A 15,059-nucleotide genomic window follows, 5' to 3' on the forward strand; every position below is an offset into this window, starting at 1 on the left:
GCCATCCGGGCGACCTACTAGGTCGCCATGTCTTCCCGGCGAGCTATGAGAGAGATTGCATGTGTCATGCACGTTCCAACACGTTGGGCATCCGAAGCCATCCGACCGAGGGCATCCGACCGAGGCCATTCGAGCGAGCTATGCGAGGGCATCCGAGGGCAAGAGGAATCACGCGAAGAGCAGGAGGAGTGCATGACGACCTACAAGGTCGCCAGGAGTGCATGTCGACCTACAAAAGGTCGCCCGGAGTGCATGGCGACCTATGCTGGGAAGCTGCCACGCCGTAGGTCGCCCGGAAGGCATGGCGACCTACGGCCAACACTGTGCAATTCACCCTATTTGAGCAATTAATCTTGGGAGTACGTTATATCGATGTACCCAAGGTGTATTTGGAGTGGGATTATGCACATTGTCGCCTTAATTAACCCCTACTACTATGGAGCATTTTAAATTAATTTGATTCAAACTATAAAATATTTCAATTGTTTTTTCCCATTCGTGGCGAGCAAAGAATCATATACTTGACTAAACCTTTTTTCTTAGGATCTTCAAAACTTTAACGGATGCAAATCTTATGAAATTCAAAGAAATTAAACCCGCATATGCCAACTTGTTGTGAATCATATAACTCTATTGTTATATTTCCGAAGTAAACCCATACAAGGATGCTAAGTTACTACCCTATTAATAAAGTACATCTAGAGTATCCATCGAGCGAAGTGTTCAGAAATCCTTCGAAAATGTCGTATCCATGGTGTCACACTTACTAGGTAATCATTCATAGTCATGCTCATCAGCCTTTGATATGATTTTGACAATTAAATATGATGATCGACAAACTAATCTGCATAAACTAACAGTTTACTGACATATATGGTAACCTTAGATCTAACGTTAGTCACCCTATAGTCGAAATATTTAAACTACAAGAGAAACTGAAAAGGTACTCTCTTTTTTCTTTCCTTCTTTTGAGTTCTCATCAAGACCCACCACCTTCTCTACACTATCTTCATCCTTCTTTGATAAAAATCAATCGGTGAACGTTTAACCTTCTATCGACCGTTACTTTTTACCCAAACTAAAAAATATAAACTATCAACAAAACAAAGTTATTACCATAAATATATATTGTATAATTTTAAAATACGTACTAACAAAATTAAATCATTATAAACCGTAACAACATGTGTATGAACTGTTATTAATAGTAAAAATAATTTTGAAACTTAATAATGAACCTTATGGAATTTCCCGCTCTCCCCTCGGCTCTAGACCCGTCAAGTAACCAAGACGGCAGGCCATCGGATGATGTGGCGATCCTTGATGCCCCGACGATTCTGGAGCGTCCTGGTTCTCCTCTTGCTGAAGTGGACCTCAGATTTGTAAAGAAAGGTCGAAATAGCGATACTTTAGTTGAAGGTGTTGTCAATCATTCTTCAATGGTGGATGAAAATATCGACACTCTGATGGACGATGCGCCGATTCAGACTGGATCCGACAGTTCTGGAATTGTCGAGACATTGAATGTGGAGAATTTACATCAGACGAATTTGGAAGATGGGATCCAAACCACTGAAAACCCTAACGTGGAGGTAAGCAACACTAAAAAATTGTTCTGTCGTGACATAGTCTTAGGGCGCAATGTAGATAAAAAGTGTTCGAGTTTTATCTCAGAATTGGACGTGGATGTCAACCCTGAAGATGTCGCAATCGCTCATGATGGCTTTTTACTTGAGAACCGTTTCTCTGACAAGGTGCATGAAGCAATAGACGCTAAGCTTGCTCATTCGGTGATTGTTCGATTGCTAGGAAAGTCTATCGGATGTAAAGCTCTATTAAACAAAATTCAAACGCTTTGGTGCCCTCTAGGTGAGTTAAGTCTAATTGATCTTGATAACGAGTATTGTCTCATCAGGTTTGCTCTCGAAGAAGATTTCCTTCATGTTTTTTTCTGGAGGACCGTGGGTGATTTATGGAAGCTATCTTACTGTTCAATCGTGGAGTAGGATCTTCTCAACGCCATCGGATCATCCGGCTAAGATTATGGTTTAGGTAAGATTACATGGATTGCCTTATCGCTACTATACCAAGAGCTTATTTCAGTATATTGTCGGTGCTATGGTAAGGTTGTCCGTATTGATTACAACACTGAGGATGGGTCACATGGCCGGTTTGATAGGCCTGCTATCATTGTTAACCTTGTTAAGCCGCTAATCTCAGGTATAATAATTGATGGTTATCGTCATGCTATTGAATATGAAGGTTTACGGAGGTTTTGCTATGCTTGTGGAAAATATGGCCACGTAATTGAACAATGTGGAAATGACGCGCAAGATACTGTTACCGAAGCTCAAGGCGATCAGGGTGGTAGGAAAGCTGATGATCTTTATTGCCCTTGGATGCAAGTGATTAACAGGAAAAAAAAAGAATAGTACGAATAGAAAGAATGAAGTCCATGCGACTAAAGCTACGGGTACTAACATAAATTATGGGTCACATTTCGGTGCTCTGACAGCACTTCAAGAGGAGGATGAACTAATTAATGTTCCGATTGAATAATGTGGGTCGATCATCTAAGCTAGTACGATGGCTTCAAAAAGGACGATCATCTAAGCTAGGACAAAACTAAATCGTGATAAGCATGTTGCTATTCACGTCCTAGACAACGATGAGAATAAAAAGCCACACGACTCAAATGTTCAAATTTCAAAGGGTCATTCGACAGATGTGAAAAATGCAGGGTCACATAAAGGTTTAGCTGTGATCAAGGGTCTATCTCGTAAAGTTCTAAAAACTAAAAATAGTAGGAACGAGCACCAAACAATCTAGTTTTTCTGAATGGGTGGCGGTTATGATGGTAGAGTTAAATAGTGTTAATGATGATATCATTAATCCAACGTAAAAAATTCAACAAACTACGGAAAATAATGTTGATACGGTGCAATGGAGAGCAAACAATGTGTTTGATCATATGGATACTGCTGATATGCAAGTCTAGATTTTTTCTTTCCTCCTCTTATCTCCTTTAAATTGTTAAAGTACTATTTTAAAATATGCAGGGTGCTAGTGACCCAATTCTGAATCATTATTTTAAACTTTTGTTGAGTATTCATAAAGTTGATATTCTGCCCTTGTTTGAACCTCGGGTGAGTGGCTCTGTGGCTGATAATTTTATTCGGCGATCGGGGTTTGATTTCTCTTATAGAATTTAAACGAATAGGTTTTCTGGTGGGATTTGACTTCTTTGGAAAACCTTTGTTCAATTCTCTATTCTTGTTGTTTCTTGTCAATATATCCATGTTTTTTGTTCTTATACGAATGAGGATCAAAGCTTCTTCATCACGTTTGTGTAGGTTAGTCCTCATCGTGGTAAAATAAGCAGTTTATGGAGCCAATTAAGCATCTTGAAACCCAATGTTGGGTGGCCGTGGGTGTTAGGCGGTGATTTCAATGTTATAAGCAGTGTGGACGATTATCAAGGGGGCTCTCAGTGGCACAATTGTGTGTGCAATAAATTCTTTGATTTTTGTTTTAATTCTGGTTTGATCGATATGGGATTTAATGGGCCCAAATTCACGTGGAAACGCAGCAATCTTTTTGAACGGTTGGATAGATGCATTTGTAACTCTAATTAGTATAATTCCTTTGCTTAATCTGAGATTTTTCACTTTGAGAGAATTGAATCGGATCATCGCCTCATTCTTTTAGATATAGGGAATCGAAGGAGGAGCATTCAAACTCGACCCTTTCGGTATATTGAAGCTTGGGTGGATGGTGTAGGTCTTCAGGATAATATTTGTGATTTCCAAACTAATAGTAAGAAACGAGGTATTGAGGTTTTTGGCCATATTGAGAGACGTAAAACTTTACTTCTTACTCGTTTCCGTAGTATTGAGCTTGCTCAACGAGTATCTTGTGGAGCTTGAGGTTGTGTTGAAAAAAGAATTGGATTTGGTGTTAATTCAGGAAGAGAGTCTTTGGCATCAGAAGGCTCGAAACATTTGGATTACGAAAGGGGATAAAAACACAATTGTTCATACTTTTACGATCCCCCGAAGGAAACATTATACGGTGAAGATGCTAAGATTACCGGATGGATCTTGGTGCCATGATGATAATTTGCTTAAAGCCCATGCAGTTTCTTTCTTTTTAAAGCTTTTCACTAGTGAAAGAGACACTGGCTATTATATGTTTACTGATTGTAATTTTCCAGCGATTAGGGAGGATGAAATATGCTCTTTCGTGGCTGGAATCATGTATGAAGAAGTTCAGTCGCTAAAGAAGTTCAGTCGGTTATCTTCAGTGTAGACCCTTTGAAAGCTCAGGGTGCGGATGGTCTTCTAGAAAAATTAGAGTATTGTGGGTGGTTCTATGGTTAATTTCGTTTAACGATTTTTTGAACAAAGGATTATGGAGGATTGGGAGAATAAAACATTATTGGTCTTAATTTTAAAATTAAGTAATCCTACTTCTGTCAGCCAATTTAGGCCTAATAGTTTATGTAATGTTTTGTACAAGGTTATTACACAGTTGATTGTGAATCGATTGAAGTCATTTCTCCTTACATGGATTTCTTCGATACAAGTGAGTTTTGTTCCTGGTCATCAAATACGGTTAACATTATTTTAGCTCAAGAGGTGATACACTAAATGGCTAAAAAATCTAGAATGAAGGGGTGGATAACTATTAAGGTGGACCTAAAGAAGACGTATGATAGATTGGAATGAGATTACATTGAGGACACTCTTAATGCTATTGACATCCTAAATAAAATTGTTGGGCGTATGATAGATCGGATGGTCTTGACTCAAGTCTTGTGGAATGGTGACTTAACAAAGTCTTTTCACTCTTCTAGAGGCATCCGACAGGGGGCCTTTATTGCCCTACTTGTTTGTTTTATGCATGGAGCGTTTATCTCAAGCGATTGTGTTAGAAATTACGTCAGGACTTTGGAAGAATATTCGACTGTCAAGAAATGGCCCGAGTCTTTCTCATATATTCTTTACAGACGACCTTGTGCTTTTTCCCGAAGCAGATTTAGATCAAGTGGAAGTTGTAAAGGAAGTACTTGATCTTTTCTGTAAGAACTCTGGGCATCATATATGTGTGGTCAAAACGCAGATTTATTTCTCCAAAAATTGCCCGCCGAATAAAAGGGATAATATTGATAAAAGATTTAGTTTCGAAGTGGTCGATGATCTGGGACGTTATCTTGGTGTCCGGTCCCACTCTTACATGGTAGAGTTACCAAGGCCACGTATGGATATTTTTAGAGAAAATGAACCAACAGCTCTCAGGGTGGAAAGCGAAAACTTTATCATTAGCTGGACGTATCATTTTAGTAAAGAGGGTTTTGCAGACAATCCCGATGTATTCCATGCAATCTTCTTGACTTCCGGGAGGATTATGTCAAGAAACTAATTAGACATTTTTGTTTGGGGTGTGACTGATGGGAAGAATGGTGACTCGCTTGTCCGTTGGGATACCATTCAGAAACCTATTGAGGATGGAGTTTTGGGGATGTATGATATACACCACCAAAATCGAGCGTTCTTGATGAAGATTTGATTTCAACTTTTTCCCAACCTAGTAAATTTTGGGTTCAAGCCTTTCGAGCTAAATATAGTTGGGAGGATCCCTTTCCTTTTAATCTTAATACCATAACTGGATTTAGATTGTGGACGAGTTTGAAGTGTATATGGAGTGAGTTTCTCGAAAGCATTTCTTGGAATATCCGCAATGGACGGGATACTGACTTTTGGTACTGCAATCGATTGAATGGTGAAAATCGTCTTGTTTTCTCCTATACAGGCAACGTCTTGTTTATGCAATTGTTGTAACTTGTCGAGCTCTGCGGATTGTATTATTTGTTGTGAAGGTGCTGAAAATGCCGACCACGTTCTGCGTCACTGTACAATGGCGAGGAAGGTTTGGTCTAAGGTAATTCGTCTGAGTCAGAAATGCCATTTGTGAATTGGTTTGAAAGGATTCTATTTTCGAAGGTTTCTTTGCCATTGATGGGGAGAATTGGTTCATTAAATTTGTTGGCAGTTATGGAAGCATCGATGCGGCTTAATCTTTGATCTCAACTATATTCAAAAGGAGGATTTGATCTCAGCTTAACCTGCCATTAAATTTAGGTGAAGTCACATGAAGAGGAAAACCGGGTTATAAATTTTCCCATAAAAAAAATAATAGCGAATGTTAATCCATGTTCAATAATTCATATTTTTTTAAAAGAAAAAAGCAACTAGTGATTTTATTTTCATTAAAATAATGTGTAGATTAAAATCCATTATGGAATCCAATTTAAAGGTTTGACACATATTTTTAATTGTTGGTTAACCGTTTATCGAAACTCGTAACTATAACTTTAATTGTTAATTAATATTTTTAATAATTAATTAACTTATTAAATATAACGATTATATCGATTAATGGTTACGATTAACACGGTTTTAGTGGTAAGTGCGGCTCACGTTCACCCTTTTACAAAATCAAAATTTTCAATCATGAGGAACATGAAAACGCCAAAACTAAATGAATACATCAGACCACGAAGTCGGAACATAAAAGCAAAATTTTTAGAGATGCAGTTCAAGCCAAGACTTATGAATTCATGCACTTCAACTCGTTGAAAAAGACTGGTACGCAACTAAACCCACTCTTTTATTTTTTCCTAGTGGGGAGAGAAGTAAGAGGTGGTCTTTCCTCAAGCGTTGCTCCAACTTCTGCCAGTAATAGCAACGCCAGACATTGCTCCCACGTAATACGGTTCCACCCATTTCTTCCACCGGCAGAACAGCCTTATCAATTCATGTATCTTGTCAAAATCGTTTTTACAATTTTATAAATTTGCATACATTAGAATTTCAGTTCACGCTAATTTTGGGACGGCGTCGTGTTATATCGTATTTGTTGTTGTTTTTCAGTGACAGAAGGAACAGAAGGTAGGTTCATGATGAAACACACATTCCACAAAATCCGGAAGACCTTAACACATTACAGGTTTCTAAATAGGATTATATAATGCATCTACGATCACTAATTTTCATAACACATTGAGCGGTCATCATAAACTAGTGGTAAAGATGAACAATAAATATTCTCGCAATTAAAACATAGATTAGAAATTTAGAATGCAGTATGATATTGATATAGTCTTCGTTCCGCACAAACACAACCTCTGCAAGCATCTGCTCTCAATCTAGGCCCTGGAGTTTCTGCTTTGGCGGACTCTTTCTAGTTGGTGGCCTTGGATTTCTCCATTGCTCTCGGAGCTGTACACACGGAAAATACAGTTAATTGTAGCCTGACACTTCGGTCATCAACAATTTATTGGTCAAACAAGCACAAAACATAATTCCAGATAACAAAATAATCTTTGCACATCATATCAAGATTCAAGACATGAGAAAATTCAGTTCAAGTAATACTCCTCCATACCCCACACCCAAAATTTTTGTTGTACCTTGAGATACATGCATGAATATGATGATTGGTACATCTTCCATTCAAAAGAACCCAAGAATTGTTAAATCATGTACAAAACATAAAATTAGACGTGCGCATCATTTCTATTGTAAGACGAACAATAATTCAGATCTACACTCAAATAAATGAACATAAAGATACAGATAAACAAAAGCTGATTACATGTGCATGCATCCCGGTTCCCTCGATGAAGTCAATTTGATCCATTCCAGGAAAATCAAGAAACCAAATATTACTTACCTAATCCAATTGCATCAGCACTCTTCATTATTTTCAAGCTCTTGCAAGTTTCAAAATTAAAGCACGGTTCAGCGAATAAAGGTAACAGAATTTTCAATCTATCAGAAGTAAGAGTTTCATCATAAGTAAATAGGGAAAAGAAAATATTAACTCAACCAGTAAATTTAAGTGACAAAAGCTTACTCCCAAGTAACATCGCCAACAAGCATCCAGTCACCATCTTTATCTTTGTATGTTAGCACATATTCTGATACATGCAAAAGATCCTTCAACTTGCTCTGACTCAATATTTCCTTCCCAGCAGCACCATGAGACCCACATTGACCTGAAATCATAATGCACATGTGGTTAATCAAACCTTTGCCAGACATTTCTTGTCAAGAAGGGTTTGGTTTTATATTGCCACAGGGCTAGGAAAGAATACACAGCATACCAAGGGTAAAACAGCTGAACATCTTCTCAAGAGCAGAAGACAGTTCCCGGTAAGTTGAATAAGTGCTCAAATCAACCTTCCTCAGATAAGGAGCACCGTCCATACTGACCTTGACAAAAAGAGCAGCAGGACCAGGCTCTCCATCAACTTCATCATTGTTCTTCGAAGAAGAGGCCAGGGTTTTAGCCCTAAATGATCTTACTGGTGGCCACCCAACAACCTGTGCCCTGTCAAGGATGGCATATCACAACAACAATCAAATAAAAAAGTTAAGAAATAATGCTTGTTGTAACCGGTTTTTGCATGGGCACGAATTTTTTTACTTGGCGGGAAAAATGATGTGGATCAAAAATGATTTTGATTTAAAAAATATTTTGGGAGTCGCCGTCGATCTTTTTGGGTTAGGTAGGTCGAATAACTAAAAATTATCTCTTAAAAGAGTTTTTAAGAAAACATCAGTTAAAATATAAACTGATATGCGTTTTAGCCAAAAAAATCGTTCTTTTTAATAATAAAAAGGGATTGGTGGTCGATTACGTTTGGGAAAAGATTAGCACCCCACAACGCCCAAAATTGGTACTCATTAATTATAAATTGTCTCTATTATTGAAAATTTAAAAATATATTTAATTCATAATCATGTTATTAATATAATTTTAAGAAAATATATTAATATATATATTTTTATTTTTATAAGTTATTTATTTACTTAGAAATATCAGAAAATGACTTCTAGGTATTTTAAGACATCCCATTTCTTAATATTAAAAAATAAATAAATATTAATAAAATATTTATATAAAAATAAATTAATATATATAATTTATAAAAATAGGATATTTATTTATTTAAGAATATCAGAAAAGGACTTCTATGTGCTTTAAGACATCCCATTTCTTAATATTAAAAAATAAATAAATATTAAAATATGATTTTTTTTCTAAAATTAATTTATATAAAATTAAATTTATAAATAGGATTTTTAAAAATAAATAAATAGATATTATTTATTATATATATTAAATAATAATAATAATTAAATATATTAAATTAAATAAAAACTAAACAGTGACTAAAATAGATAAAATTAAAACTATTGTATTAAAATACATAATATATAAATTAACAGACAAAATGAAAATTATTATTAAAAAATCATTAACAAAAATATAAAATATAAAACCTAAAGATCCTAATTTGAATTATTAAAAAGATATGTACTAATAGTGTAATTTAGCCTTAATATTAATTATTCGGGTTAAAATAAAATTTATTAACATTACCAGGGACTAAATAAAGTATTTACCATAAATATGTAAGTATATTAATAATGACTAAAATATAATAAAGTAAAACTTTAAGGCAAAATTAATATGCTCAGAAATGTATTTTAGTGACTAAAATGAAAGGATTACAAACTATAGGGTATTGCGGACATGGTTTGTCCATGTATGAAATTACACAAAGGCCCTCACAAAAACTACGTCGTTTTGGTGATGGTATTTATACCCCCTTTTAAAACCGGCCTTAAGGCCAAATTTCCATTTTTCTCTTCCTCGTTCTCTCTTTCAAATAGAGAGAAGTATTTTTCTCTGGCTTCTCTCTAGGTTCCCTCACCAGAGGGAATCCAGTCACCAGCCGGCAGCCACAGGGCGCCGTTAGCTACGCCTCCGGCCACCGGAGACGGTGGCCGGATTTTACAAAAAACACCCCCAAATTACAGCTTATATTTTCCTTCATCTAGATCTAAGGTGGGTTTTGCTAAAAACCATCTAGATTTCCCTAAATCTAAACAAAACCGTAGGTATTACCTTCGGTTTTCACGGTGAAACTGACGAGCAGGGTAAGTTTTCTTCTCTTTTCTTTTGATTCGTGGTTGACTGGGATCGTTGGTAGTTTTTCTCTTTGTATATAGTTTGCTATGTCGCTCTTTTTTTGTTTCTTTGCTTGTTGTGTTCTTCGTTTCTCTCTATGGTTCTGTCGTCCCCTTTCTTTGCAAATGTAACGAGGCTTTTATAGCCTCGTAGAGACACTCCTCGGACCGGTCTCATGGGTGAATTCCGGTGAGTCACCGAACTTCCAGTGGTGACTCACCATTGGGGGAAACGTGAGCGGCTGGGGCTCGGCCTTCTGGAGCCTTCGGTTGGCGTCGTGGCAGCAGATGAAGCGTCAACGTGGAGGTGGCGGCTGAACAGAGCCCTAGGGTTATGATACCCTAGGGTTTTGTCTGGATGCATCTTGACCGTTAGATCAAGGCCAGATCCAACGAATGTGAGCAATGGTGGCTGGAACTGAGATGATATAAACCCTAATTGGGTTTAGGGTTAGTTTTAAGCTTGGATCGAGTTGGGCTTGTAAATTGAGCCGGTTTGTAATTGGGTTGGGTGTGATTTGGGCCTGAAATGTAATAATAATAATTTATTATTAATAATAATAATGATAATAATAATAATAATAATAATAATAAACAAATAAAATAAAAAAAATGAAATGAAATGAAAAAAAACTAGTGTCTTTAGCTGCCCCTCTTTGCTCATTCTTATGTTAATGAGAACAGGGCAAAGACGAAAAGACAATAAGTTTTTTTCATTTGGCTTCACTTGATTAGGATGGAAATGTTGAACAAGTTCTTCTTCTTTGGGGTTAGTTCTTCTCATTATGAACTTTTCCATTTTTCCACTGGGGATGACAATTTATCTTCTTCTGTGATGTAATCTAGTAAAAAGTTAAACAAATTCTTCTCATTATGAACTTATTCTTCTTTTTTAGATGAGTTCTTCTCATTTTGAACTTCTTCTGGAAATGTTGATGTTGATCTATCTCCTTCTATGATAGTATTAAGCAAAAGGTTGAACAAATTCTTCTTCCTCTTCATATGAGTTCTTCTCATTATGAACTCTTCCTGAAATGTTGATACTAATCTATCTCATTCTGTGATAGAGTCTAGCAAAAGGTTGAACAAGTTCTTCTCATTATGAACTTCTTCTTTCTCTCTAGATGAGTTCTTCTCATTATGAACTCTACCTGGCAATGTTGATCCATCGAATGATGAATTTGAGCAAAAGGTTGAACACGTTCTTCTCATTATGAACTTCTTATTCCTTCTTCAGATGAGTTCTTCTCATTATAAACCCTACCTGGTAATGATGATCCATCGAATGATGAATTCGAGCAAAAGGTTGAACAAGTTCTTCTCATTATGAACTTCTTCTTCCTTCTTCAGATGAGTTCTTCTTATTATGAACCCTACCTGGCAATGTTGATCCATCGAATGATGAATTCGAGCAAAATGTTGAACAAGTTCTTCTCATTATTAACTTCTTCTTCCTTCTTCAGATGAGTTCTTCTCATTATGAACCCTACCTGGCAATGCTGATCCATCGAATGATGAATTCGAGCAAAAGGTTGAACAAGTTCTTCTCATTATGAACTTTTTCTTCCTTCTCCAGATGAGTTCTTCTCATTATGAACTCTACCTTGAAATGCTGATCCATCGAGTGATGGATTCTAATATTTGCTAAAATCTTTAAAATTCCTGTCAAATATTCAACATGGATAAAATGAATGAAAATGCCCCTATTTTGCATATGCCTAAATATGATGCATGAATGTTGACTGTATTTTTTACTTCAAAGTGACAAACTTGGTATTCCTTCACTTGGCCAAAATGTCATTTCAAGCTGGCATTTCTAATTTGGAAAAGCAATCTTTGTGTCTTCTTTGTTTCATGAAAGTCTCAGAAAAAAATGTTTCATTTATGGAACTCTTGTCGTAGTCATAACTATGACCTTGATGCCCCATTTTGTCTTTGATAAAATCGACTTTCTTCATCTGAACTTGTGTGAAAAATCCAATAAAGCTTTCATCTTTAAAAGAGAATCTATCATATTTGAAGAGAGAATCTATCATCTTTGAGGAATGTAGAGGTAGATATGCTAAACTCAACAGAGATTAATTAGGAGATCATCGTCTGTTCTGATTTGACTCTTGAAACACATCACAATGAGGATTTATCCTAATTCCTTTCATGTTTCCACATCTAATCAAATCTTGAATAAGACAACTTGGACCATATCAAGTTGAGATGTTTAACAACAACCTATTGTTCAATCTTAGTTGGCTCCACTAGTTTTTTGTTGTTAAAATTTCAGCTTCCCATCTGTGAAAAAAAATATTCATCATATCTCACTTCTAACCTTGGGGTTGAAGAAGACAGGCTTTATCTTGCATCAATAAATGAAAACCATATGATCACAACATTGGTTCAACACCATAATCACTGGTTCGTAAAATATTTGACAACACATTCATTTTTTTCCTGTGGTTTCTGCTCAGATGTTCGTAAAACATTTGACAACACATTCATCTTTTCCTGTGGCTTTTGCACATATTTCAGGTCAGGGAAGCTCTTTCATAGTATTCAGAACTTTTGTATGATGTCATAAGATCACTTGAGAACAAAACTCAATAGGAATACAAGTGAGATGTTGGTGTGTTTCATGACCAAAACTTGGTCAAATTCACAAAATATGCTAGTGTCGAATTGAATAAGAGATACCAACTGCTTTTGATATCATCTCTGGCAAGGACAAGTGTGATATCAATCACATTTTCTTCCATAATGAGTGTTGTAGGAAGTAGAAACACATCAGCTATAGGAGCTATGTATAGAAGGGAGTTCATAGAATTCTTGCTGATAAACCAAATAGATGAAAACTCAGTTCACCTTGACTGACAATGATAACCCCAATAACAACGGGAATAAGGGTAATATACATAAGTCAAACCTCCCTCTTCAATGTCATCAAGTAAGCAAAATTGATGTGAAAAATGATTTTGTAGCCTCAACAGCATGATTGAAACTAATTGCCAAGAATTTCAAAGAAATATTTCTAATCATGACCAACACACAGAATACAAAATTCAAAGCCGAGATTTTGAGGAACTGAACCCTGGATCGAGTAGTCTGCCTGGGGACCATCTTTATCCATGCAATCGTGATGTATCTTAACAAAGAACATGCTGTCATGTGACACATGGTTAAGAATATTGGGTATTTGAAACCATTATTGCTGAGTAAATATTTGTTCAACAACATGATCCTAATGCAATTGCCTGATGAATGAAGTAATTATGTATAGTCAGCTCGACTGTCACTGCTTTACCATTTTCATTCTTTATTCCTTTCTGTCTCGTTGGAAATATTTGCTCAAGTCAATGATCTTTACATAAGATATGGGCCTTAAGCATGCCCCAACATTTGCTGATACAAGTGTTCAGAATACATTCAAAATTGTTGATTCTGATTAAAATGGGGTTTAAGCATGCCCCAGCATTCAAATACGTTAACATTCCTGATTTTGATTGAAATGGGCTTTCAGCATGCCCCAACATTTGTTGATACAAATGTTCAAAATGCATTAATATTCCAACTTCTGATTGAAATGGGCTTTCAGCATGCCCCAACATTTGTTTCTTGTTGATGTGAGCTTTCAAAATGCTCAAATATTCATACTAACGTGGGCCTTCAGAATGCCCTACATGGATCATTTCTGTCTGAAATGGGCTTTTGAGATTCCCCAATATTCTATTTCTGGTTCACTCTCAACGTCTGTTTAACTTGAATATCATGATCCTCACGAGGTCTAATTTTGAAAATGCACTGTTGTGGGTACTTGTGGCTTTATTCATGCCCCAAATCTATTTATCTTGAATACTCTCCTTCTGGTGTCACTAAATAGCAGTGTTGTTAAGTAATTTGAGAAATTCTCTTCATGTTATCACAGACTTAAGAAGTAATCAATCATTCTGGAAGAAACGTCTGAGATATGTGCCTCTTCTGAATGAGGTCCCCATTTTTTGGATCTGGATGGATCTAGTCGAACAGAGTGGTATAAATCGCTTGGTAATTCATTCCAGGCAGACACAGTGAACCTTGTTTTTAGTGAAGGCTATTTCTGGAATATACTTTTCTCTGATTATGAAGCGATATTTCAGGATGATTTCACATATATTGATAGTTCTTCTAATACCGAGGAAATCCTGAATCCTGATTCTGATGAGGATAATAAACTGTTATACTTGACGAAAATAGGGTACTCAGAGGCTGAGGATTCAATAGACATGGAGAGATGTGGTCTGGATTCATCAATTGCAGAGTTGACAGATTTTATATGTACTGCTCAAATGGCTAAGGTTGCTGATGAACTTCTTCCAGTAGAAGATAGGAAACTATTATGCAATGACCCCAATTACAAGCAAATGCGAAACTCGAGCTATGATTTTTTTGGAAAAGGAAGAAGCAGAGGAAGCTTGAAAAGAAGCTTCTTAATGAAGACGATCATGTAGTTCATCTTCTAAATCCAATGATTGGTTTTGGGGTTCCTACCGAACTATATCATATAACTCAAAGAACACTTCCAGAAGATGCTATTGCGCATCCTTATTTCTACTATGAGAACGTGGCACTTGCTCCAGTTGGTGTTTGGACCGAAATGTCACAGTACTTATACGATGTAGAGCCATAATTTGTAGATTCGAAGTATTTTTGTGTTGCTGTACGGAAAAGGGGCTATATTCATAATATGCATATTGAGAACAAATTTCCTCTTATTCTGCTTCCTCCACGCACTATACATGATGCTTTTCCATTGAAAAAAAACTGGTGACCTTCATGGGATCCAAGAACAAAGTTGAACTGTTTATAAACATGTACAAGAAGTGCCAAATTGACAGAAAGGATTCGTAAGGCTCTTGAAGCTTATGACGATGAGCCACCTTCGAGTGTCCAGAAGTATGTTCTTGATGAGTGCCAAAAATGGAATCTGGTATGGGTTGGAAGGAATAAAGTTGTTTCACTTGAACCTGATGAAGTGGAAATACTTCTAGGTTT

At 36.3% G+C, this 15,059-nt stretch overlaps 1 protein-coding gene across 2 annotated transcripts in view; it reads right to left on the reverse strand.

The window, feature by feature from the left end:
* Positions 1 to 7,911: 7,911 nt before the first annotated feature.
* The window catches only part of LOC120195583 (auxin-responsive protein IAA9-like), a 36,238-nt gene continuing 29,090 nt past the window's right edge, over positions 7,912 to 15,059 (reverse strand). For both annotated transcript variants that reach the window (XM_039197563.1, XM_039197562.1), the window contains 2 exons: positions 8,168 to 8,394; positions 7,912 to 8,059 (listed from right to left, as the gene is read on the reverse strand). In XM_039197563.1, the coding sequence (XP_039053494.1) occupies positions 7,914 to 8,059; positions 8,168 to 8,394 (373 nt within the window). In that variant the 3' untranslated portion in view covers positions 7,912 to 7,913. The remainder of the gene's footprint in view (positions 8,060 to 8,167; positions 8,395 to 15,059) is intronic.

Source organism: Hibiscus syriacus, unplaced genomic scaffold, assembly GCF_006381635.1.
Source record: "Hibiscus syriacus cultivar Baekdansim isolate YM2019G1 unplaced genomic scaffold, ASM638163v2 tig00117016_pilon, whole genome shotgun sequence".
Taxonomy (NCBI): domain Eukaryota; kingdom Viridiplantae; phylum Streptophyta; class Magnoliopsida; order Malvales; family Malvaceae; genus Hibiscus; species Hibiscus syriacus.